The following is a 27651-nucleotide window of genomic DNA, read 5'->3' as shown; positions in this document are numbered from 1 at the left end:
ATGATTTACCATTCTGTGTTGTTTGTTTCCACATACATGTTACTATCACAAGGAGGCAATATTCACATCAACCACAGCTGAATAGAAAAAGACTGATCAGCATCCAGATTAAGTTCTCATAGTAATATATATATATATATTTGCAGTAGTTGATGATTTTATAGTACATGATTTTACATTTACCCAGTAATTATAATTCTTGAAATGTCTTTTAACCTCCAATACTGCTGCTTTCAACACAGTAGCTGCTTTTAACAGAGTAGCTGCTTTCAACACAGCAGCTGCTTTCTACACAGTAGCTGCTCTCTACATGTGTGACTGGTCTGCATAAGTACATTATGGTGCCAACCCTGTCACATACACCTGTATTTGTATGGGGTGTATGTGATGGATTTGGTACAATGATGTCATCTTGCCGGGTACTTGCATGTGGGCATGTCTGCATGTGGGTGGACCCGCCTGGAGAAGGATAGAGGAGCGGTGTCTAAGTTCCTAAGACCATTGGAAATATGTGTTTTCTGATGGTCTTAGGCGACCACTGTGAAAGTGTCGTTCGACCCCCAAAGGGGTCACAACCCACAGGTTGAGAACAGCTGAGCTAAAAGAAGGCCAGGGACTGACTGTGGGAGAAAATCAGTTGTTCATATGTAATTTCAGGATAAAGCTGAAGAAAATTAAAACAAGACTACAAGAGTGAAAATATGACCTTGAGTCTATCCCACCTGAATTTCAAGAACCACTTAAGAACAGATTTGACACATTGAACACTAATGACAGAGACTTGAGGTGTGATAGGACATCGAGACAGTCATGAAGAAAGCAACGGATCATTAAAAAGACAGGGAATAAAGAAAATATCAAAACGGATGTCCGAAGAGACTCTGAAATTTGTTCATAATTGGAGAGTAGCTAAAACAAACAGCAGAAAGAGTGAAGTCAAAGAGCTGAACAGAAAACTTCAATGGACCATTTGAGAAGACAAAACCAAATAGTATAATGGAATGTGGGAAGACCTGGAATTAGAAAAACAAAAGGGAAGAACCTGCTGAGCACATCTTAAACTGAAAGGACTCAAGAAAATGTTCAAGCCTTGAGTTGCACTATTGAAAGATTCAGAGGACAAAATATTGAATGATGCAGGAAATATCAAAAGAAGATGAAAAACAAACAAACAAGCAACAACCACCCCCCACAAAAGATGGAAAGAGTAAACAGAGTCACTGCACCCAAAAGAACTAGTAGACCTTCCACCATTTCAGGAGGAAGCAGATGAGCAAGATCCAATGATGCTGAAGGAAGCAACTCCAGCTGGATTGAAAGCATTATCCAAAAAGAAGGCTCCTGGAATGGAGGAAATACCAACCGAAAAGTTTGAAAAAACTGATGAAGCACTGGAAGCACTTACTTGTCTCTTCCTGGAAACGTGGACAGCAGCTACTTGGCCAACTGACTGGAAGAGATTTATATTTGTATCAGTTCCAAAGAAAGGCAACCCAACAGGGTGCTCAACCTGTACAATAATATCACTGATAACACATTCATGTACAATTTTGCTAAGGAACAACTGCATAAGTACATTGACAGGAAACTGCCGGAGGTTCAGACTAGATTCCAAAGAGGACCTGGAACTAGGGCTATCACTGCCGGTGTCAGGTGGACCTTGGCTGAAAGCAGAGAATCCCAGAAGGATGTTTACGTGTGTTTTATTGACTGTGCCAAGACAACTGGGAATCATAACAAACTATATGTGGGTCATAACAAACTATGGATAACCCTGAGAAGAATGGGATTCCAGACACTTCATTGTGCTCATGCAGAACCTGTACATGGATCAAGAGGCAGTAGTGTGAACAGAACAAAGGAATACCGCATGATTTAAAACCAAAAAAGGTGTGTGACAGGGTTTTATTCTCACCGTACCTATTCAATCTGCTGCGAAAATCATCATAGAAGCTGGTTTATATGAAGAAGGATGTAGCATCAGAATTGGAGGAAGACTTGTTGAGAAGCTGAGACGTGCAGATGACCGAACCTTGGTTGCTGAAACTGAGGAGTACTGGAATCACTTAATGATGGAGATCAAAGATTGCAGACTTCACTGTGGATTACAACACAATGTACAGAAGACCCCAAATGCCCACAATTGGACCAACAGGTAACATCATGATAAGTGGAGGAGAAAAGGTTGACGTTGTCAACGATTTTGTCTTGCTTGGATTCACAGTCAGTGCTCATGAAAACAGCAGTCAAGAACAGAGTGCAGTAAAGCATCGATGAAACACAATATTTCTCTGGTTCCTTGAGGCTTCCTCAGCCTCCACTATCATGACCCCAGTGCTGCTTCTCAATTCAGACTAGACCAAAGCATGCACACGGGTGTAGAAAAGAGAGGGGGCATCATGACACATGGAATTCAGGAACAGGAGTGGGAATAGGGTTGAGATAAGTGGGGAAGAGGAAGGGAGAAAGGGTAATCACAATGATTGACACATAACCACACATGCTTCTCCAGGGGGAAGGACAATAGAAAACGCGGGGGAAGGAAGAGAGTGGTCAGTGTAAGATAGGAAAATAATAATAATTTATAATCTATCAAGGGGGTATGAAGATGGTGGGAGGGAGGGAAAAATGAGGAGCTGATACCAAGGGCTCAATAGAAAGTAGATGTCTGGAAATGAATGAAGCCAACAAATGTATAAACATGCCTGATGCAACCGATGTATGGATCATAACAAGAGTTGTAAGAGTCCCTCATAAAATGATCTTTTAATTAAAAAAAGAGATCAACTGATACATTGTACTGGGCAAATTTGCTGCAGAAGAATTCTTTAGAGTATTGTTTAGCAAGGGCGTTACTTTGAGGGCTAAGGTGTGCCTGACCCAAGTCGTGGTATTTTTAATTGCCTCATATGCATGTGAAAGTTGGATGTTGAAGAAGGAAGACTGAAGAAGAATGGATGCATTTAGATTGTGGTGCTAAAGAAGAGCATTCTAAGTACCAAGGACTGCTAAAAGGACAAACTGACCTGTCTTTACAGCCAGAGAGCTCCTTTGAGGCAAGGATGGTGAGACCTAGTCTTACATACTTTGGACATGTTATCAGGAGGGACCAATCCCTGGAGAAGGACATCGTGTTTAGTCCAGTGGAGGGGCAGCAAAAAGAGGGAGCCCTAAAGGAGATGGACTGACCACCTGGCTGCAACAGTGGGCTCAATTGTGAGGACGGGGCGGGGCCAGGCAGTGTTTCATTCTGTTGTACATGAGGTCACTATCAATTGGAACCAAATTGATGGCAACAACAACAACATTTGAATTTTGAAGCACTTGATGATGAAGATGTATCAGGGGAAGCCAGCCCCTAACGCATCATTACGGGTCCGGTAGGAGCAATTGTGCAGCGATAATAAGTAAAGATCATAGTAAGGTTATAGAGAGCATGAGAGATCGAAGAGAAGTATTGACACAAATGGAGTCAGACACGTTTCATGGTAGCATGTGCACCTCAGCCCCACTTGATGGTCCACGGGGGGTGGGGTGGGGTGGGAGAGTTTAATGCTAGCCCAGGCTTTATATGTTCTCTGGGGACATGCGAGCCCCCTAATTAGAGGTGAGGACCTACGTCACAGGAAGGGGTTATGTTATAGGTAAAACAGTAATGAGGGGGTGGTCTATGGAAATATACACAATAGGAAGAGGAGGGATTGGGGGTACTCATGTGACAAGATGGGCGGATCCTAGGTACAGGATGGCAGCCTAACCTTGGATGCCACAGATCAGTTTGGCCTGTTCCCTGACTCAACTGATAGAGACCATTAATCCATTGTCCCCAGCAGCAGGGAGCAGGCCCACCCCTGTGGTGTGGGGAGACAGCAGTCTGGCAGGGACTGCCTTCAGGGAAGATGCCTGTGAGCATCTGACCTCCCCCCACAAAGATGAAGGATTGCAACCTCCAGTATGATTTACAACTCAAAGCAAAGGAAACTAGAATCCTCATAACTGGATTAACAATATCATGATAAATGGGGAAAAGATTGAAGTTGTGAAGGATTTTGTCTTCCTTGGATCCACAATTGATGCGCATGGAAGCAGCCGTCAGGAGATCAAACGATGCAGCGTATGAAGTAAATCTGCTGAAAAGACCCCTTTTAAAGTGCTGAGAAAATCAAGAATGATGCTTTGAGTACTAAGATGTGCCTAAGGTGTGCCTGACTCAAGTCATGGTATTGTAATTTGCCTCCTATGCATGTGAAAGTGGGACAGGAGTAAGGTAGACTGGAAAAAAACGGATGTTCTTGAATTATGATGCTGGTGAGTATACTACCAGTACCATGGACTGCCACATGAACAAACGAATCTGTATTGGAAGAGATGCAGCCAGAATGCTCCTTTAGATGGATGGTGAGACTTTGGATGGATGGTGAGACTGGCAAGGCCAGTCCCTGAAAAAGGTCTTATTAAAATACCAAAAGATAAACCATAAACTCACTGTTATGGAGTAGATTCATTGAGTCGGTTAAAATGACCATTTTAACCAGTTAACAGCATATAACTCAGTGGCCTTAGAACAAAGACCTCTGGGAGTGCCAACAGTTAAGCACCTGGCTGCTAACCAAAATGCAGAAGGTCCAAACCCATCTGACACCTGCAGGAGAAGAGACCTGCGGGTGTGCTTTTGTAACGATGGCAGCCAAGAGAATCCGACGGGCCAGTTTTCTAGGAGTCCCTGTGGGTTGAGATTGACCAGATGACACCCACCACTAACAAAATACGGTCTCTTCTCCATCTCCAGAGAGTTCTGACCTTTTGTCTGTGTCTCTGCAGAGGCCAACTGGGAGGAGAGAAGGGCCATGTTCAGGGCTTTCACCGTGAATATACTTACAAAACTGTCCAGAACCAATAGGGTGGAAAGGGAAGCTTGGTGGTGCCAAAGAACCACAGTGAGACACCACTTCACACGCACTAGACACCACAGCCTGGGCAGAAATACCAGGTGTTGGTGGGCGTGTGGAGAAATTAAAACCCTCGTGCATTACTGATGAAGACACACATGCGTGCAGCTTTGCGTGGGTGGGGGGAGGTCCTCAAAAAGTTATTCATGAAATTGCCATCTGACTCAGCATACCTCCACTGTATGCACGCCACGTAACTGAAGACAGAGACTCGAGTCGGCACTTGTACAACATTGCTCATGGTAGCATTGTTTACAATCCCCCAAACGTGCACACAATCCAGTGTCTACCAACAGACGAATCGATAAACAAAAATCATGCGATATTTGCCAATTTTTGTCTCCCTTATTTGACAGAGCGTACCGTGCTCAGTGTTCATCCATGGATCAGAACTTTATTCTTCTTTGTCGGCTAAATAATAATAAGAGCCTTGAAAATGACCATTCGCTACCGCAGGGAGCTACAGCACCGCAAACAAAAGGTCAGAACTCTCCGGAGACGGAGGGAGAGGAAAGGATCAATTATGGAGAATGAATCTCCAGGGTGGAATAGCTATTAATATAGACGATTCCAGAGTTTTGTTTTCCAGCAGGATTGTAGTCGTTTGGGCACTTTGGAGTTTCTTTAAAGTGACCATTTTTGGCTTTCATTTTAATTATAAATAACTTCAGCAATTAATAACACTGTCTAGCTTTTTCCCCTTATTTACCCCCAACCCATTTTTAAAAATAAAAAATGATTTTCATGTGAAGATTTATTTCATTTCACCTTTTTTAAAACATAGGTAGTACATACAAGCTTTCCATTTGTACCAACAGATTGTATAAATGAGATATGAGGGATGAAAACTTCTGTGTATCATTGATGAAGTTGGAATCAAAGGATTTCCTTACTGAGCAAAATGCTCCTGGCTATGTCACACTAAAGGGTGGAAGAGTCACCCTTTTGACTAGCATGGTTTTGATGAGCATTTCCCTAATGACTTAGGAAAATGAGTCCTGGTGATGCTGATAGATAACTGGTGGCTTGCTCACTGCAAGGTTGGTGGTTCAAAGGCACCAGCCACTCCTCAGAGTCTTGTAAAATTTAAAGATGGCAGTGGATTTGGTTTTTGAAATGACACGGAACATTTTTTTTTATGTGCTCATTGGTCATTTGTTTATCTTGTCTGGAGACATGTTCATTCAAGCCCTTTACCCATTTTAAAAAATTGAGGATGGATTGATCTCTGTAGAAGGACATCATGCTTGGTAAAGCAAAGGGATAGTTCAAAAGAGGAAGTCCCATGATAAGATGGATCCACACAATGCATGCGACAACAGGTTCAGAAATAACGACAATTTGGAGAATGACATGGGACTGGGCAGTGGTTACTTCGGCTGTAGTTTTGGGATGAGTCAGTATTGACTGATGGCACCTGACAACAACAATATGTTTTTTATAGTTGAGTTGTAGGAGTTCTTTATATATTCTAGATACTAAAATCAGATATATGATTAGCAAATATTTTCTTCCATTTGGTTGAAGAATATTTTAATTTTGGGTGCATAAAATATTTTAATTTTGATGAAATCCAATTTGATGACATTTTTCTCTTCTTGACTGTGCCAGTGATATCACGGTTTTTAAAGAAAACTTGCCCAAACCAGGTCAGGAAGATTTGTCCTTGTGTTTTCTTCTCAGTTTACTTCTTCAGTATAGGTCTTTGATCCTTCTTTTTGTTGTTGTTGGTATGTGGTATAAGGGTCTAGCTTCATTCTTTTGTCACCTGGATTTCCAGTTTTCCCAGCATCATGTGTTGAAAAGACTGTGTTTTCCTTGCTTGAATGGCCTTGGCGCCTTTGTTGAAAATCAATATGTACAATGATTAATTTCTGGGCTCTCTATTCTATTCCAGTGGTCCAGATGTTTATCTTCATGCCAGTATCACACGGTCTTAATTACTTTAAACTTGTAGTAATTTTTGAAATCATAAACTGTAAGACCTTGACTTTGTTCTTTTCCAAGATGTTTTTGACTACTCAGGGGCCCTGAAATTCCATATGAATTTTAGAATAGGCTTTCTTATTTCTGCCAAAATGCTGTTGGAATTTTGATAGGTTTCGCGCTGAATTTAACAATTTTAAGCTTTGCAATGCATGCACATGGGGGTAATTTTATTTTATTTATTGTTGTTGTAAGGTGCCACTGAACTGGTTCCAATTCATATCCATCCCACGCACAGAAGAATGAAATTCTGCCTGGCCCGGAGTCATTCTTTTATTGCTGCTCTATGTGAGCGCATGGTGAGAGCCACTGTGTCAATCCATTTCCTAAGGGGTATTCTGCCTTTTCACCGACCCTCTGCTTTTCCAACCCTGGTCCCTTCTCCAGAACCAGTCCCTACTGATAACATATCCAAAGTATAGGAGACAAAGTCTCCTTCTTGCTTTCTAAAGAGCATTCTGGCTGTACTTCTTCCAAGACAGATTTTCTCATTTTCCGGTAGTCCAAAGAATAGTCAATATTCTTTGCCAACACCACAATTCAAATGCATCAATTCCTTTCCAGTCTTCTTTATTTGTTATCCAACTTATGCATGCATAGGAGGTGGATGAAAATACTATGGGGTGGGGGTGGATCAGGCACACCCGAGTAATCCAAGTGGCATCCTTTGTTTTAAAACATGTTATTAAAGATCTTTTGGAGCAGATTTCCCCAATACATTATTTTTTTGGGGGAAGGGGTATTCTCCCCCCCCCCAACAGTTTTATTCTCTTATAATTCACATGCAGTACAGTTCAATACTTCAATCACATCATACCATACTCAATTTTAGAACACTGTCTTCATTCCTGTACTCACTGTTATTAGTTCACCACTCCCCTAGCCCCTCACTGCCAACCTTCCCTGTCATTAAAATAATTCAGTTAGATTTACCTATCCTGACTGACTGCTGTTTCCCTGGGTGTTGACTGCGGACCCAAGTGTAATCCCTAGTGATTTCAATATTTTCTCCGTTTATCATGATGTCTACTGCTCCAGTTGTGTAGATGTTTGTGTTCCTTACGTTGACGTGTAAACCACACAGATGGAAACCTGGTTGTGCAGTGGTTACATGCTTGGCTGCTAACCAAAGGTCTACAGTCATGCCCACCAGCTGCTCTGGGTAGGGGTGGAATGTGGCAGTCTGTCTGTCTCCATTATAGACTTGGAAGCCCTATGTGGCAGTTCTACTCCGTTCTATAGAATTGTTATCATTAGAAATAGACTTCATGGCAATGGGTTCATTGCATTTGGTCTTTTTAAAGTTTCTTCAGGAGCCTAGTGTGTTGTTGGACCATTAACCACAAGTTCAGCAGTTCAAAACCACCAGCTATTCCGAGGGAGAAAGATGAGGCTTTCTGCTCCCATAAAGATTTACAGCTTCAGGAAAATAAAAGGGGAGTCCTCCACAGCCCGATAAGGTCCCTATGAGTCAGGATTAACTCGAGGACAGTTGAGTTTTAAACTTCTTCAGCACCATGTTGCAATTTTCAGTATGCAAGCTTTTTGCCTCTGTGGTTAAACTTGTTCCTAAGTATTTTATTCTTTTTGATACTATTATAAATAAATCTCCCCTTGATTTCCTTTCAGTTGTAAATGGCTAATGTAGGAGAGAGGTGAGTCTTTCTTCCCCGGCAGAGCAACAGTCACTGAGACCCCGAGGGTCAGTTCTACCCTGTCTTAGAAGGTCGCCGTGAATGGAACTGACTGGATGGAAGTGAGGTAAAAACTTTTTAGTGTATAGAAAATACGACTGAATTTTCTATTGCCTTTCTTGTTGATTTTCTATTTTGAAACTTTGATGATTTAATTATAACTTTTTTTGTAGATTTTTTATTGTTTTTTAGATATAAGATCATATCTTCTACAAACAGATGATTTTACTTCTTTTCTAATTTGAATGCCTATTATTTCTTTTCCTTATATAATTACTGTGGCTAGAAAAATTATGTTGAAGAAAGCATCAAAAGCAGGCATTCCTGCTTTCACAGGATCTTAGGGGAAGGGCGTTGAGTCTCTCACCATTGAGTATGATGTAAGTTGCTCATTCATCATAAATGTTTTTTAATCATATTCAGAAAATTTTCTTCTATTCCTAAGTGTTTTATAGCTGCTAGCTTTGATGACTGTATAACTCCACTTGATGGGACTGAACAGCAAAATTGCATGTGGTTGGATATATTGGATTGTGTGAGATATGCCAATAAAACTAATATATAAAAAAGAGACATTACAATATATTTTCTAATTTGTCTTGTGATTTCTTCTTTGAAGCATCGACTAAGAGAGTGTTATTTAATGTCTATGTACTCTTTAATTTACATACATTTCCATTTGTTATTGTTATCTACCACCACTCATCTGTCACTTTATCACTTGGTGATCATTTGCATGTCACGGTAATGTTGGAAACTATGTCACAAGCATTTCAAATACCACCTGCATCACCCAGTGTGGGCAGGTGTACGTGGAACTTCCAGACTAAGAACAGATTTGGAAGAAAGGATAAGTCGTCCACTCCTCAGGATACACTGAAAATCTCAAGTGGCAGCAGAATATTGTTTGATAATAGTCCTGGAAGATGAGTCCCTTAGGTAGGAAGACACTCAAAATGTGATGGCGGCAAAGTTGCCTCCTTAAAGTAAAACCAGCCATAGAACATGAATGGATTTGCTCCTGGGTCATGATGCAAAATAAGAAATAGCTATAAGGATCCATTAATAATCAGAACCTGGGATACATGAAGTATGAATTTAGGAAAATGTGAGGTCTTCAGAAATGAAATGGAATGCATAAATTTTGCTCTCTTAGGCATTAGTGAGCTAATATGGATGGGTTCTAGCCATTCTCAATCAGACAATCACGCTGCCCTGCCAGGAATAGCAAATTCAAGAGGAATAAAGTTGCATTCACTATAAAAAAGAAAATGTCAAGAGCTATCTTGAAGTACTGTTCTATTTGTGATAGGATAATTTCTATATACCTATAAGAAAGGCCAGTTAATTCTATTATTATTCAAGTTTACCCACCAACCACTAAAGCTAGTGATGAAGAAATAAACTGAGTAATTCTACCAACTTCTTCAGTCTGGAACTGACAAAACACGGTGATTAGAAAGTGAAAGTTGGGAAAAAAGGATCAGTAATTGGAAATTTTAGTCTTGATGATAGCAAGGAAGCTATAGATTATCAATTATCCACAGACGTTGCCAGACTGAGTACACAGGGCTCAAAGTGACTGTATCTGTGGGAGGAGATGATGGAGTGGCCCAAAAAGTATCAACTGATGAATGAGGAACAAAGCATTCATTGTTCATCTGTAATAAGAATAAGAAAACTGCCCCTACAGAATGTGAGATTATCAAACAATTCCACCCATCTTTGATGACAGTAACATTTGGCTGGTGATCATTCAAATATGTTTGTAGCAGTACACTGATGGGGAACTGCGGAAATCCAAGCTGGACTCAGAAGAGAACATGGAACCAGGGGTATCATTGTTGATGCCAGATGGAGCTTAGCTGAAAACAAAGATCAAAAAGGTGTTTACTTGTGTCCCCCCGCCCCGCACACACTTGTGTTTTATTGACTATGCAGTCATTTGACTCTGTGGATCATAACAAACTGTGGCCACCATTGTGAAGAATGGGAATTCCAGAGACTTAGTTGTGCTCACGAAGAATCTGTACATAGGCCAAGAGGTAATTGTTCAAACAAATCAAGAGACGTTGAATGGGGCTCATCAGTGTGGTGTGCTTTCACCACTTATTCAATAATCATTCTATATGAGGAAGAATGGGGTGGGGAGAACGATCGGAAGAAAGCTCATTAACCACCTGCTATATGCAGATGACATACTTGGCTTGCTAGAAGTCAAGAGGACTGGAAGCACTTACTGATGAAGATCAGCCTTCAGCCTGCAGCGTGAATTGCAACTTGATGTAAAGAAAAGAAACATCCTCATAAGCAGACTAATAAAAACATCACGATAAATGAAGGAGAAATGGAAATTGTCAAGGACTTCATTTTACTTGTACCCACAACCAACATTCCTGGAAGCAGCAGTTGAGAAATCAAAGGCAGTATGGCATTAGACGAATCTGCTGCAAAATACCTCTTTCTCCTGTTCAAGAGCTAGGATGTCATTTTGAGGACTAAAGTATGCCTAACCCTGTGATGGCATTTTCAATAACGTCCTATACAAGCGAAAGCTAGACACAGAATAAGGAAGGCTGGAGAAGAACTGATGTGTTGGCAGTGAGGCAGTGGTAAAGAGTTGCTTGTGGTAAAGAATTGCTGTGGACTTCCAGAAGAACAAACAGATCTACCTCAAGGAACTGTAGCCAGCATGCTCCTTGGAAGCGAGGATGGCAAGGCTTGTGCCACACACTTTGAATATGCTCTTGGGAGCAAATCGTCCCTGGAGAAGGAAATCAAGCTTGGTAAAGTAGTCACCGAGGAAGAACGCGCTCAGTCAGATGGACTGACACAGTTCCTGCAACACTGAACTCCAATCTGGCAGCGTTTGTGAGGCTAGCACAGTGCTCGGCCGTGGATGTTCTCTTGAACTTTAGGGCCGCTTGATGGCCCCTTAACAACCACAGTTTCAATAGAACACAAACCCAACTATTTTCTATCCCTGTCCCTTTCCTTTTTATGCTGTTATTGACACAGACTAAAGTTTTATAACACGTGAAAGCCAGAGCCTATATAAAGTGGAAACCTTCGTCAGAGAAGGAGAACATATATATTTTCTATAGAGAGTGAGAAAGTGGCAAGAGTTCAGTCTGTCAAAAGCAGAAACTTGTAAGACCCAGATCAACAAGGTGTCCTCCATACTTCCAGCTCTCACAGGCTTCAGTTCACTTATACTTAGTGTTTTATGCATTTGCCTGAATCACATAGAAAAAGGGCAGTTACAAATAAAAAAATAAAATACTGGAATTTATATTTACTAGTTTAATGCACAAGTACTGGCCATTTTAATCAGAAGATCACACGGTTGACTGTTCCAAAAATGGTGCAATCAAGAGGAACGGGCTGCATTACTCATCAAAAAGGACATTTCAAGTTCCATCTTGAAGTCCAATGCTGTCTTTGACAGGATCATGTCTATCCACATACAAGAATCCAATCAACTCAACTATTATTCAAATTGATGCACTAACCACTGAAACGAGGGATGAAGAAATTGAAGAATTCTACCAATGCCTTCAATCAGAAATCTATCAAACAGGCAATCAAGATGCATTGATAATTATTGGCAATTGGAACGTAAAAGTTGGAAGCACAGGGGAAGGAACAGGAGTTGGGAAACATAGTTGTGGATAGAAACAAAGCTGGAGATCGCATGATGGAATTTTGCAAGACCGGTGACTTGTTCATAGTGGCTGTGCTGGTGAAGTTCTCCAGATGTAGCACGCAGAAATCAAATAGACGACATCTGTGGGAAGACACGATGGAGAAGCTCAAGATCAGCAAAAACCAGACCAGCAGCTGATCGTGGAGCAGACCAACAACTGCTCGTATGCAAGTTCATGCTGAAGCTGATGAAAATGAGAGCAAGTCTGCTAGAGCCAAAATATGACATTGAGTCTATTCCACCTAAATTTTGAGAACATCTCAAGAAGAGATTCGGTGCATTGAACACTAAAGATAGGAGAACTGATTAGCTGTGGGTGGACAACAAAACCATCATACACAAAGAAAGCAAGAGGTCAGTAAAAAAGATAGGAACGAAGGAAAAGACCCAAGTGGACATCAGAAGAGACTGTGAAACTTGGTCTCACTCACAGCGTAGCTACAGCAAATGGAAGAGATGGGTCAGTCAAGGAGCTGAACAGAAAATTTCAAAGGGCAACTCAAGAAGACAAAGTCAAATATTATAATGAAATGTGCAAAGACCAAGAGTTGGAAAACCAAAAAGAATGAACATGCTCGGTATATTTTAGACTGAAAGAACTCGAGAAAAAAATTCAAACCTCTAATTGCAATATTGAAAAATTCACACTGGTACAGATAGGAACTGGAAACACAGGGAATCCAGGACAGATGATTCCTTCAGGACCAGTGGTGAGAGTGGAGATACCAGAGGGTGGAGGGAATGTGGGGTAGAAAGGGGGAAACGATCAAAGGATCTACATCTAACCTCCTCCTTGGGGGATGGACAACAGAAAAGTGGGTGAAGGGAGACATCAGACAGTGTAAGACATGACAAAATAATAACAACTTATAAATGATCAAGAGTTCATAATGGAGAGGGAAAATGAGCTAATACCAAGGGCTCAAGTGGAGAGCAAATATTTTGAGAATGATGAGAGCAACGAATGTACACGTGTTTGACACAATTGATGTATGTAAGAATTGTGATAAGAGTTGTATGAGCCCCAAATAAAATGATTAAAAAAATTCAATGGGAAAAATATTGAATGATGCAGGAAGCACCAAAGGCAAATGGAAAGAATACACCGCGTCATGGTACCAAAAAGAACTAATTAACTTTCAGGAGGCAGCATATGAGCAAGAATCAGTGGTGCTGAAGGATGAAGTTGCAGTTGCACTGAAAGCATTAGTCAAAAACAACGTTCCAGGAAATGACAGACTATCAATTGAAATGCGTTGAAAAGCTAACGAAGAACTGGAAGCACTCATTCGTCTATGGAAGAGACTCCATGCCAAGAAATTTGGAAGACAGCTACTTGGTCAACTGACTAGAAAAGATCTGTGTTTGTGCCCATCCCAAAGAAAGGTGACTCAATACAAGGCTCAAATTATAGAATAATACCATTGATGTCATATATGTCATATACAAGTAAAATTTTGCTACATATCATCCCAAAATAGTTGTAGCAATACATTGACAGGGAGATTCCAGCAGTTCATGTTGGATTCAGAAGAGGACACGGAACAAGGGATCTCATTGATGATGTCAGATGCATCTTGGCTCAAAGCAGAGAATACCAGAAAGATGTTTACTTGTGTTTCGTTGATGATTCCAAGGCCGTCAAGCACGTGGGTCATAACAAACCATGGAAAACCTTGGGCAGAATGGGAATTCCAGAACACTTCATTGTGCTTATGAGAAACTTGTACATGCTTGTCTCAAGAGATGGTTATGCAAACAGAACAAGGGTATAAGTGGCTTAAAATCAGGAAAGTCAGGGTCGTATCCTTTCACCATATTTATTCAATCTACATGCAGAGAAAATCACTAGAAGACTTTGGTTAGATGTAGAAGAATCCAGTGTCAGGATTGGAGGAAGGCTCATTTATAACCTGTGATATGCAGATCACATCCCCTTGCTTGCTGAACATCAGGAGGACATGAAGCACTTACTGATGGTGATGAAATATCGCAGCCTTCAGTGTGGATTACAACTCGATTTGTGAAGGAGACCAATAGCCTCTCAACTAGACCAGTAGAGAACATCATGATAGAGGGAGAAAAGATTGGATTTGTCAAGGATTTTATCTTGCTTGGATCCATAATCAATGTTCATGGAAGCGGCAGCCAAGAGATCAAAAGACACATTTCACCGGGTGAATCTGTTGCACAAGACTTCTTTAGAGTGCTGAAGAGCCAGGATGCTACTTAGAGCACTAAGGTGCACCTTTCCCAAGCCAAGGTATTTTTAATTGCCTTGTATACATGTGAAAGTTAGACACTGAACAGGAACACGGAAGAAAAATCAATGCATGTGCACGACGGTGTTGACCAAGAATATTGAAAGCACCATGAACTAACAAAGGAACAAACAGATCAGACTTGGAAGAAGAACAACCAGAATGTCCTTAGAGGAAAGGATGGCAAGACTTTGTCTCACATGCTTTGGACATACTGTCAGTCCTGGGAGAAAGACCTCGTGCTTGGTGACGCAGAGGGGCAGCGAAACAGAAGAAGGCCCTTGTTGTGTTGTTTTGACACAGTAGCTGCACCGATAGATGCAGGCATAAGAGCAGTTGTGATGGGTGCATAAGCAAATGTGGTGAAGAAAGCTGATGGTGCCCGGCTATCAAAAGAGATAGTGTCTGGGGTCTTAAAGGCTTGAAGGTGAACAAGCGGCCATCTAGCTCAGAAGCAAATAAGCCCACATGGAAGAAGCACACCGGCCAGTGTGATCACGAGGTGCCCAAGGGACCAGGTATAAGGCATCATGCAAAAAAAAAAAAGATATAAGTATGTGTATATATGTATATATATATATCATATTAAATGAAGGGGGAAGTGCAGAGTGGAGACCCAAGGCCCAAGTGTCGGCCAATGGAGATCCCCTCATAGAGGGGTTTAGGAGAGGAGATGGGTTAATTAGGGTGTGAGGTAGTATCGATGAAGAACACAGCTTTCCCCTAGATCCTGGATGCTTCCTCCCCCCAACTACCATGATCCGAATTCTACTTTGCAGAGCTGGATGGGACAGAGGCTGTACACTGGTACATATGAGGGTTGGAGGTACAGGGAATCCAGGGTGGATGATACCTTCAGGACCAAGGGTGTGAGGGGCGATGCTGGGAGAGTGGAGGGTGAGTGGGTTGGAAAGGGGGAACTGATTACAAGGATCCACATGTGACCTCTTCCCTGGGAGAGGGACAGCAGAGAAGAGGGGAAGGGAGACTCCGGATAGGGCAAGATATGACAAAATAACGATGTATAAATTACCAAGGGCATATGAGGGAGGGGGGAATGGGGAGGGAGGGGGAAAAAAAAGAGGACCTGATGCAAGGGGCTTAAGTGGAGAGCAAATGCCTTGAGAATGATTGGGGCAGGGAATGTGTGGATGTGCTTTATACAATTGATGTATGTATATGTATGGATTGTGGTAAGAGTTATTTGAGTCCTTAATAAAATGTAAAAGAAGAAAAGAGAAAAAAATGATTAGGGCAAAGACTGTACAGATGTGCTTTATACAATTGATGTATGTATATGTATGAACTGTGAAAAGAATTGTATCAGCCCCAATAAATTGTTAAAAAAAAAAGAGCAGTTGTGAAGCTGGTGTAGGACCAGGTGGCGTTTTATTTTCTTGCACATAGGGTCACTATGAATTGGAACAGACTAGATGGTACCTAACAATGACAACAATGAAACTTTACTAGTTTTCTTCTTATGGATTGGAGTTACAGTCTGCTTTCCTCTCACTTTAGCCTGAAGGACTCCCTTTAGCCTTTCGTGTAGGCTGGTCTACTAATAACAAGCACACTCACTATTTGTTCACCTGGAAACACCTAAAACATGCAAACTGAAAAACTGAACCCACTGCCACAGAGGCAATTCTGACTCCTACAGACCCAAAGGAGAGGGCAGAACTGCCCCAATGGCCTTCCAAGAGTGTAACTCTTCATGGGACTGCAAAGCCTCATCTTTCTCCGGCCCAGCAGCTGGTGGGGTTGAACTGATGACCTTGCAGTTATTTCTTCTTAATTCTTGAAGGGTAGTTTTGCCACAAATAGGATGGTTGGTTGGACTTTTTTTTCTTTTCAGGACCTTAAATACATTATCACACTGCCTGCTGACCTCCACCATTTCTGTTAAGAAAGATCCTCTGGACACAATGAGTCACTTCTACTTCACTGTTTTCCAGAGTCTGTGTTTTGAGTTTCAACAATTTGACAACAATGTGGCCTCATGTGAATCTCTCTGAATGTGTTTGGAGACATTTGAGCTTCTTGAACATTATTAGTATATGTTCATGTCTTTCATCAGCTTTAAAAAATATTTGGCTGTTTTCTTCAAATATGTTTTCTCTCTTCTCCTTCCAGGACTCCTGTTATGCAGATGTTGGGCTGTCTGATGATGTCCCACAGGCCCCTCTTGCTGTGCTCGCTTTCTTCACTGTCTGTATTTTCTCCTGCTCCCCATCCTGGAAAACTTCAATCTTCAAGTTTGCTGCTTCCTTTCCCCCCTCCCTGCTCAAATCTATGGTTGAAACTTCTGTTGTGATTTTTCATTTCAGCGATGGCATTTTTTCAGCTCTAGAATGTCTATTTGATCCTTTTTGAAAACAATATATATATATATTTTTAATCTCTTTATTGACAGATTTATTCCTCCATATATTGTTTCAGTTATTTCTTTTAGTTCATTGTCTGTGGTTTAATTAGCTCATTGAGCAGATTTAAGACAACTCATTTCACACCTTGAACTAATAAGCTTAGTTCCTTCAGAAACACAGTCATATTTTTTCTTTTGTCCTAAAAATCTTGCTGTACCTGAATACTGAAATTACCCTTTATGCTCCCTCCTCCACATGTGGGTGTGTGTTTTGTCTAGGCGTTTCTCTCTACTTTCACTTGAAGTTTTTCTCTCCTTGAAATGTTATTTCAGAATTTAAAAATCCAAGGTGAGACTGCCTCTAATGGAGAAATAACAATCTACATTCTCCTCAGATATTCACACGACTCTTCGGCACAGATATAACCCCTGTCTGCAATACACATTCACAGTCACACGGCATCCAACGTGTTGCCTCTTAATCACCTTCTCCTTCTTTGTGAGATTCTCTGTAGTCTCTTGTCCTGCACACAGACCAGTTTTACTGAGTTATGCCCATCTTTCCTATGATGAACATAAGCTTCACAAGTGAAGGGACTGCTCTAACCTTAGAGACCAGAACAGGGCCTGGCACATGAAGGTACTCAATCAATGTTGTTGAATCAGTGAAGCAATAATAAATGAATAATATTCATCATGATATGCAGACTAAGCTTACTTTAGGTTATTCAGTTTTAGTGTCTTGGAAATCTGATGCCCCCCTTTTCACATACTTTGTGCATTGGCTATTCTGTTTGCTGTTTAAACCAGTTGGGATTGTAAACACATAAAAAATATATAGGTGATCACAAGTAAGAATTTCTCAAACATTTCTAATTTCATGAATTTCTACTTATATCCAGTTAAGGAAATGGTATTTTGGGCTACCTTTAAAGGGTAGTTTGTATCTTTGGCTTTAACTTTTGCTTCTCCTGTAATCTTTTAAAATTTTTATTACTTTATCATGAAGTTTGGAGAGATTCCTATTAGCAATTTTTTAAAAAGCTTTTGGTATCAATAGGTCATAAATATTTACTCAGAAGCTTAGGTAGCCACATATATGTATATATTTTAACTGTCACCAAGCTTTTAAGAATAAAACTTAGTTGATATAAATCCCTAAAGCTCAACATGCTGTAGCCTATCAATATACATGATAAGCTAGTCCTTTTTTCCTTCACATTGTAAGATCCTGGAAACTGATTGTGTCTTACACACATTGTCAGCCAGGTGGCACTCACGACACAGTGGTCACTAGCCTCCTATGCAGGTGCTTTGTCACAGGTGTTTGTAGTATCATCACTTCAGACAGTGTCCTGATCAACCTAGGCAATGCAATACGTATTGACTTCTGTTGCTTTTTAAAATACCTTAAAATATTACACTATACTTTGGCATTAGATCACAGTTGGTGGCAGGAAGGGAAGAAAACAAAACAGCAGGATATATATATTATATATTTATATAAATATATATAATGTCCCTGAAGAATTACCATAATCCCACCTTGTCTTCTTGAACAGCCATTGGGTTTTTTATAGGCCCTCAGAGGGGACTTGAAGACCTCCAAGTGGCTGCCATTGTATCAGGTCTTACTACTGGGATAGATGTGGATGATTTTGTCTCATCACATACCGTCCAATGCAAAGCAATGGTAGTCAGGGAAATGCTTTCAGAGCAAGGCATGCTTCTCTCAGGGTCACTATTAAACAGTTTAATTCGAAGAGATTTTCTTTCTTTGCATTCATAAAATGGAGTGCATCTAATAATCAATGGCCTGCTAGATGTGATGACATAGAATATTTACAACATCTGTCCTTTGGCTTTGCACATGAATAACAAATGGAATTGGCTCCAAATTCTTAAGTACTGTAATCCTCCTCTGAAATTTCTGTAGAAAAATATGTGATCTTCATCGTTGCAGGAAAAAAATCCAAAGAAGGCATTTTTTGCTCCATTCAAATGGATGTACATAGAATATTTCTGGCAATTCAAAACTGTGTTTCTGCTGCTCTGAGTGTAAGAAATTAATGTCGTATTACTGAATTTTGTTCCCTTTACTCTTACTGTTTTCATTTATTCGGACTGCATTTATTTATTCGGACCAGAGTTCCACTTGTATACGAGGGTTTGCAGATACAATAAACACACACACTTGAAGGTGAACAAGCGGCCATCTAGCTCAGAAGCAAATAAGCCCACATGGAAGAAGCACACCGGCCAGTGCGATCACGAGGTGCCCAAGGGACCAGGTATAAGGCATCATGCAAAAAAAAAAAGATATAAGTGTGTGTATGTATGTGTATATGTATATATGTATGTGTATATATGTATATATATATCATATTAAATGAAGGGGGAAGTGCAGAGTGGAGACCCAAGGCCCAAGTGTCGACCAATGGAGATCCCCTCATAGAGGGGTTTAGGAGAGGAGATGGGTAAATTAGGGTGTGAGGTAGTATCGATGAAGAACACAGCTTTCCCCCAGATCCTGGATGCTTCCTCCCCCCAACTACCATGATCCGAATTCTACCTTGCAGGGCTGGATAGGACAGAGGCTGTACACTGGTGCATATGAGGGTTGGAGGTACAGGGAATCCAGGGTGGATGATACCTTCAGGACCAAGGGTGTGAGGGACGATGCTGGGAGAGTGGAGGGTGAGTGGGTTGGAAAGGGGGAACTGATTACAAGGATCCACATGTGACCTCTTCCCTGGGAGAGGGACAGCAGAGAAGCGGGGAAGGGAGACTCCGGATAGGGCAAGATATGACAAAATAACGATGTATAAATTACCAAGGGCATATGAGGGAGGGGGGAATGGGGAGGGAGGGGGAAAAAAAAGAGGACCTGATGCAAGGGGCTTAAGTGGAGAGCAAATGCCTTGAGAATGAGTGGGGCAGGGAATGTATGGATGTGCTTTATACAATTGATGTATGTATATGTATGGATTGTGGTAAGAGTTGTATGAGTCCCTAATAAAATGTAAAAGAAGAAAAGAGAGAAAAAAAATGACAAGCTGAAAGGAAAAAAAACACACACACACACAACCACAAGAGTAAGTACAAAGGTAGTACTATAAAATCATAGGCACAGCTACTAAACGAAAATCTCAAAACATGAAGCTGTTGTTTTTCAACACCTGCACCAAGTTCTATGCATCCTGGAAGGTGGCTTCTCCATCTCTCCAGCCCTTCCCTGACCAATCCTGCACTCTCCAATTCACAGCACAGCAAAAGGACAGCTTTGACCTTCGTCTCAATGTTCTTAGAGTTTGGGGGAGAAAAAGAAGTCTGAAGGGGTACCACCTAGGCTCTCGAGCGGATGGGGTCAAGTTTCTCGACAAAATGCTCACACAAAGGACCTTCCTACCCTCAAAGAGTAAGTGCAGGCGTATTGTTTTGCTGGGGAAAAAAATTGCAACAGGGCACCTGGTGGCCACTGCTCACGCCACTGCTGCCATGGCCACCTCCCTGCAGAAGTCGCCCTTGGTCCCCAAGTCCCCCACGCCCAAGTCGCCCCCGTCCAGGAAGAAAGATGACTCCTTCTTGGGGAAACTCGAAGGGAGCCTAGCTCGGAGAAAGAAAGCCAAGGAGGTCTCAGGGTTCAGGAGGAAGGGATCAATGCCAACAACCTGCCCCTCAGCCCCATTCCCTTCGAGCTGGACCCTGAGGACACGATGCTGGAGGAGAATGAAGTTCGAACCATGGTAGACCCAAACTCATGCAATGACCCCAAACTGCAAGAGCTGATGAAGGTGTTGATTGGCTGGATTAATGATGTGCTGGTTGGAGAAAGTATCATTGAAAAATACCTGGCTGAAGATTTATATGACAGACAAGTGCTAAGCTTTTTGAGAAACTCGAGTGAGAACCTGGATGTTGCTGAGGTCACCCAGTCAGAGATCACCCAGAAGCAAAAACTACAGACTGTCCTGGAGATCAACGAAACCTTGAAACTGCCCCTGAGGAGTATCAAGTGGAACATGGACTCTATTTACGCCAAGAGCCTGGTGGCCATCCTACAGCTGCTGGTTGCTCTGTCCCAGTATTTCCGGGCACCAATCCGTCTCCCAGACCATGTTTCCATTCAAGTGGTTGTGGTCCAGAAATGAGAAGGGATCCTCCAGTCCCGGCAAATCCAAGAGGAAATGACTGGAAACACAGAGGCACTTTCTGGAAGGCATGAGCCAGATGCCTTTGACACGTTGTTCAACCACGCACCAGACAAACTCAACATGGTGAACAAGACACTCATCACATTCGTCAACAAGCAGCTGAATAAGCTGAACCTGGAAGTCACAGAACTGGAAACCCAGTTTGCAGACGGCGTGTTCCTGGTGCTGCTGATGGGACTCCCGGAGGGCTACTTTGTGCCTCTGTACCACTACTTCCTGACCCCAGACAGCTTTGAGCAGAAGGTGCCGAAAGCCTCCTTTGCCTCTGAGCTCATGCAAGACGGAGGCCTGAAAAAGCCAATACTCCGGCCAGAAGACATCGTCAACTATGACCTGAAGTCCACAACCTCTTCACCAAGTACCGGGATGTGGAGTGAGGGATGGGGCTCCCCTCGGCCCGGGAGCAATAGCTGCAGGCAGACCAGACTGCCCTCCATACCACCTTCACCTGCTTCTGCCTGACTCCTGCCCAGCACTGCCCCGCACGGCCTGTTCTCCCAGCAATGCTGGGGATCAGAGTGGGCTGCCTAGGCCTCCCCAAACCTGTGCAGTAACCCCCTCCTTGGGCCGGCTTCAGATCCCCTCGGTCTAGTTTGAAGAACCAGTTTAAGCAAAAGATAGATGCCGTAAGATGAAAATAAAGGCAATAAAGCCCCCCACCCCCAAATTGCAACAGGTCACAAGGATCTCCATAGAAACCCTTTCCTGGGGGGACGGACAATGGAAAGGCAGGTGAAGGGAGGCATCGGTCAATGTAGGACATGAAAAAATAATAATAATTTATAAATTATCAAGGGTTTGTGAGGGAGGAGGGGTGGGAAGGGAGGGGGAAAATGAGGAGCTGATGCCAAGGGCTCAAGTAGAAAGCAAATGTTTTGAAAATGATGATGGCGACAGATGTACAGACGTGCTTGACACAATGGACATATGTGTGGATTGTGATAATAGATGTACAAGCCCCCCAAAAATGATTTAAACAAAAAAAGGAAAATAAATTGCACAGTACAACTTTCCTGATTTTTCCCCTCACCGGCATAGTCTCAATTTTCTTCAAACGTCTTAATAAACTCCCAAGACCTTCTTGTCTTCTTTTTTTAAAAATCATTTTATTGGGGGCTCATACAATTCTTATCACAATCCATACATCCATCCATTGTGTCAAGAACATATGTACATTTGTTGCCATCATCATTCTCAAGACATTTGCCTTCTACTTGAGCCCTTGATATCTGCTGCTCATTTTCCCCCTCCCTCCCCACTCCCCGCACCTCGTGAACCCTTAATCATTCATATATTATTATTATTTTGTCATATATTACACTGTCTGATGTCTCCCCCTGCCCTCTTCTCTGTTGTCTCTCCCCCAGAGATGATGCTATGTGTAGATTCCTGTAATCAATTCCCCCTTTCTACCTGACATTCTCTCCACCGCTCTCATCACTGGTTCTGGAGGAGTCATCTGTCCTGGATTCCCTGTGTTTCCAGTTACTTTCTGTACCAATGTACATCCTCTGGTCTAGCCAGATTTACAAGGTAGTATTGGGATCATGATAGTGGGGGTAGGAAGTATTTAAGAACTAGAGGAAAGTTATATGTTTCATCGTTGTTACCCTGCATCCTGCCTGGTTCATCTCCTTCCCACAGCCCCTCAGCAAGGGGACCTGCTTGTCTTCTTTAAGAAAACCCATCAAGATTACCCCTTTGGGGTGATCCCCCCAAAAGCATTCATCACTATCTCCTACACTGACTTTTCTGCTTTGAATTTAGGGCTTAAGAATTGGGCTGCTAACCACAAGTTCGGCAGTTTAAAACCACCGGTTGCGCCATGGGAGAATGATGAGGTTTCTACTCCCGTGAAAACTACAGCCTTGGAGACCCGAAGAGGCACCTTGGTCCTACAGGGTTGCTATGGGTCTGATTGGACTCAGAGCAGTGGGTCTTTTTGAGCACATAACCTCAGAAGCCAATGTTCTGATTGGACCTTTTGTTGTTGTTGAAGGCTCCCTAGAGAGCCTAAGACGAGTGTCTGCAGCCACCCACCGCTTGTCTACACACTGTCGACACACTGCCTCTTGGAACACACCCCTGTATGTGTGAGCTGGAACCTCAGCTGCGGCACTTTTGCTTGCGCTCAGCTCCACTTCAATCCATCACTGACGTTCCTACGATGGGAAGTTGCTGCATCTTTAGCATCTGTTTTAGAGGCCTTCCACTTCATTGTCTATTACTCTACATCTGAATGTAATTCTATAGTTGACATTTAGAATGCGTGCTAGTTTGTCATTGTTATCGCTGGTTTTGAAACCACTAGCTGCTTCTCGCTGTGCGCTCTTTGTTCTCTATTTGCCCACGTGTGGGGATCTGTTCTCAGACTTTCTCTCTGAGACTGAAGGCAACCCCTACGGGCTGCAGTACGGGGCTGTGTTTCCAGGGGCTTCTGATTGGGTTAGCTCAAAGAAGCGCTGGCGGGAGATGGGGGGAAGTAGAAAGAAGCTACGGGGTCTTTACTCTCTCTCTCTCTCTGCTTTGTCAGTGCAGTTCTGACTGGCTATGAGCCTCCAAGGCCACTGCCTGGAGCTTCCTGTAGGATTGCCCATTCTCTGCTCTAGATTCCATCAGGTGTAGATAAGGCTCTACCCAAACAACTGGCAATAACAACAACAACAGTTATTTCACTACCATTGCTCGCAAAGGGACTGTAATCACTTTCTTCATTTGCTACTCTATGGATAATTTATATCATAGTCGATTCCTTTATTCATGTCTACGCCTTGGTAACTAGCTCTCATCTAAATGCTAATACATGCATACATACACACACACATACATACATACATACATACAACCTTAAGCCTATCCCACCTGAATTTTGAGAACATCTCAAGAGCAGATTTGACGCATTGAACAGTAACATCAGAAGACCTGGTGAGCTGGGAGGACATCAAAACCATCATTCATGAAGAAAGCAAAAGGTCATCAAAAAGACAGAAAGAAAGAAAAGGTCAAAGTGGATGTCCACAGGGACTCACACGGGCTCTTTATAGGAGAGGAGCTAAAGCAAATGGAAGCTGGGATGAAGCCAAAGAGTTGAATAGAAAATTTTGAAGGACAGCTTGAGAAGACAAAGCCAAGTAACATAATGAAATGTGTAAACACCTACAACTAGAAGACTCAAAGGGAAGAGCATGCTCAGCAGATCCCAGATGGAAAGAACTTTCAGGAAAAAAGCCAAGTCTTGAGATGCAATATTGAAAGCTTCTATGGGCAAAATATTGAATGATGAAGGAAGCACCAAGAGAAGATGGAGCGAATACACAGTCACAACACCCAAAAGAACTAGTTGACAGCCCACGTTTCAGGGGGTAGCATACGAGCGAGAACCAATGGTGCTGAAGAAAAGGCTCACACGGCCTGGAATGCATTAGCCAAAAACGAGACTTCAAGCATTGATGGAATACTGATAGAAACGTTTCAGCAAGCTGCTGAAACACTGGAAGCACTCACTGATCTATGTCAGGAATTCATAAGATTGTTGCTTGGCCAACTGACTGGAAGAGACCCATATTTGTACCCATTTCAGAGAAAGCGAGCCAACAGAATGCTCCAACGATAGAACACAACGATCGATAGTTCACACTAATAAGATTTTGCTAAAGATCATCCAACGATTGTAGCCGTACATTGACAGGAAACTGCCAGAATTCAGGCGGGATTCAGAGAGGACGTGGAACAAGGGACATCACTGCTGATGTCAGATGGCTCTTGGCTGAAATCAGAAATTACCAGAAAGAAGTTCACTGTGTTTTACTGACTATGTAAAGGTGTTTGTCTGTGTGGACCACAATAAACCATGGATACACTTGAGGAATTGCAGAGCACCTCCTTGTGCTCAAGAGAAACTTGTACATGGATCAAGAGGCAAGGTTTAGAATAAAGAAAGGTGGGCATCAGGGTTTTATCCTCTCACCATACTTGTTCAGTCTGTTTGCTGAGCAAATCATCAGAGAAGCTGGTTTATATGAAGAAGAATGATCTAAAATCAGAGAGTGGTTATGATTGACAACTCTATGGATACACTAAACACTACTTAACCGTATACTCTAAAAGGTTAATTTTAGGGTATGTGAGTTCTACCTCCACAATGCTATTATAAGGTAATATTATTACTGATACATTGTCTTTCTGGAAAGTGAAATACCACTAGACTTGTAAATGAGAACATAGTATGTTGATTTCAAATTCTCCTTCTTTAGGGATGGATTATTCCTAAGATCCCACTTCTGTGGGTCCTACAACTCCGTCACCTCTCAGAGGGTTTGAGACTCCAGGATGAGTCATTAAATGAGGCAGATTTGTTTTTTCACTTATAGTCTAATTCCGGGCCACATTTAGTGTTTATACCAATAAGAATCCGTTTGTATTGCTTACCTGCCTTCGACAGGTAAACCTTCCCCTTCTGGGAAACGAAAGTAATGTCGTCAGTATAAAAACTGTGAAAAGTCCTCTTGATGACATCATCATAAAAATCAGCTATTATGTCAAAAGTGTTGCCACCGTCTATTGAAAGCCAGACCTAGAGGAATAAAAAGATTACAGCTTACTAACGAACTGCTGTGTAACCCTCAGCATGAGCATGTCATGTGGTCTTTCCTACACACACACACACACACACACACACACACACACACACCGAGTGTACAGCTCTTTATCTACTTGATGGACTTTCTATTTCCATCTTGGAGTTTGTGTGACATCGTATGTGACAGAGCATCAGGTCTCTCTACAAGATGCACGATTTATGAAGAATTGTTATTTCCAGCATCTTCCAAATACAGTTCTCTTGTTTAAAAGAAGAATGGAGTTCTAGGTGTGTCTGGATTAGAGAAGGAAGTTTACCCTCATGTTGACAGGAGACTTTATGATCTCGGCATCTAGGTGTGAGTGTCTCTTTACTTTGTAAGTAGCATATTCTAGGGAGTGATTTTTGCCTTGCTTGAAAAGTGTTTCCTTCCCCGATTCAGAAACATATTGACTCTGTTTCTTTAAATGATTTTGCTTAAATTATTAGCTTATATATAAATAGTTGGGCTTGGCGAACGCGGCCACCCAGGGGTGCGTTTCATCGCTTCTGACGCGTCTAACCAGTTCTCTTTGTCCCATTCTGAAGCACCCTCTCTTCTCACATCGACAGTGCCTGTTTGGCTTCTATCAGTGGCTCAGGGCGGAGTTCAACCTGTCAATCAGGTTGCAGTATGATGACATCTCCGTGGTATCCTAAGACCTTTGGTGTAAGAGTTAGAGACCCGGGAACTGTTCTTTCTCTATCTCTCTGCCTTCCTGCCTGCTGGGACTCTGTCTGCCTCCAGAGAGAGTGGGCCATGTGGGCCAGCTGATCCTGAGAGCTGCTGGGGCCCTGCCATGTACCCACTGACCTTAGATTCACAGGACACTGCACCCACCAGTCTAGGGTCTTCTTGCTTCCAGTACACCTTTCTGTGTCACCAGCATGGGAGTCTGAAGAGGGACTTATGGATGGACGAGCATCAGTCTTAGGGACTTGAGGTGGACTGGGCTGGGTTGCCTTCAGGATATAGAATTGCTTCTTGATATTGAAGCGCTTTCTTATATAATAAGTGTCACTAGATTTGTCTCTGTAGACAACCTAGACTAACACACTCAACATTCCAGTAACGAATGGGCTGCTTGTGAGCTTTCTCCTACTCTGCTGGTCATCATCATGATGGTAATTACTATCGATGCACCAATAAACATGAATTTAGTATAGACCCTTCCTCCTTAATCTCATAACCAACAAATGTTGACTCTTCTTGGTTTTTTGTTTTCCCACATGCACAGTTAGAGTCAATTTAAGCAGCATAAGAAATCTTGTTGGGGAAAAATTGAAATGTATAGGTCAGCTCATGCTAGCTGTCTTGGTAAAGTTTATAATTGTCTACATTTAGTTCTTAAAAAACTTTCTTTAGATTATTCACAAGAGCTTTATAGCTATGTATTTCTATTATAAACTGTGTCTTAAAAATCATGAATTCAAGTTGGTAACTGGTAATGTATGGAAATGCAGTTTGCTTTGCCATTCACCTCTCTTCACTCTTCCGCTCATTATAGCAATGCGCATGCGTCTTTTGGATTTGCTGGCTAGACAATACTATGTTTTTGAAAACCAGTAGAATTTAATTTCCTCCGTTCCAGTACTCATGTCTTTATTTTCTTTACTTACTGTACTGGCCATACCTTACCGTGAAATAATAAATAGAAATAACAGCAGGAAATATTTCTTTACAGTTTCTTGATTTCAAGAAAATGTCCTTAGCACAGTCTTGGTGGTATGCTGGTGAGCATAGCTTCTTTTCCAAGGAAATGCCCTAAGTCCCCTGTATGTGATGCCTGGTTTGGGAAGTAGGCAGTTGCCTTTTACACTTGGAAGGCTGTGTTGCTTTTCTATTCATCAGAAGATT

The 27651-nt window shown here is 42.0% G+C and overlaps 1 protein-coding gene and 1 pseudogene across 1 annotated transcript in view; one reads left to right on the top strand and one right to left on the bottom strand.

Annotated features, from left to right (window-relative positions):
• The window catches only part of CATSPERB (catsper channel auxiliary subunit beta), a 147149-nt gene that overhangs the window by 76100 nt on the left and 43398 nt on the right, over positions 1 to 27651 (bottom strand). The window contains exon 14 of the mRNA XM_075531640.1: positions 25604 to 25748. Coding sequence (XP_075387755.1) covers positions 25604 to 25748 — 145 coding nt within the window. The remainder of the gene's footprint in view (positions 1 to 25603; positions 25749 to 27651) is intronic.
• On the top strand, positions 20460 to 21552 carry LOC142425769 (alpha-parvin pseudogene; annotated as a pseudogene).

The sequence above is a fragment of the Tenrec ecaudatus genome, chromosome 14 (assembly GCF_050624435.1).
Source record: "Tenrec ecaudatus isolate mTenEca1 chromosome 14, mTenEca1.hap1, whole genome shotgun sequence".
Classification (NCBI taxonomy): Eukaryota; Metazoa; Chordata; class Mammalia; order Afrosoricida; family Tenrecidae; genus Tenrec; species Tenrec ecaudatus.
Note: the sequence above shows the minus strand (reverse complement) of the source record. Positions and strands in the feature narration are given on the sequence as shown.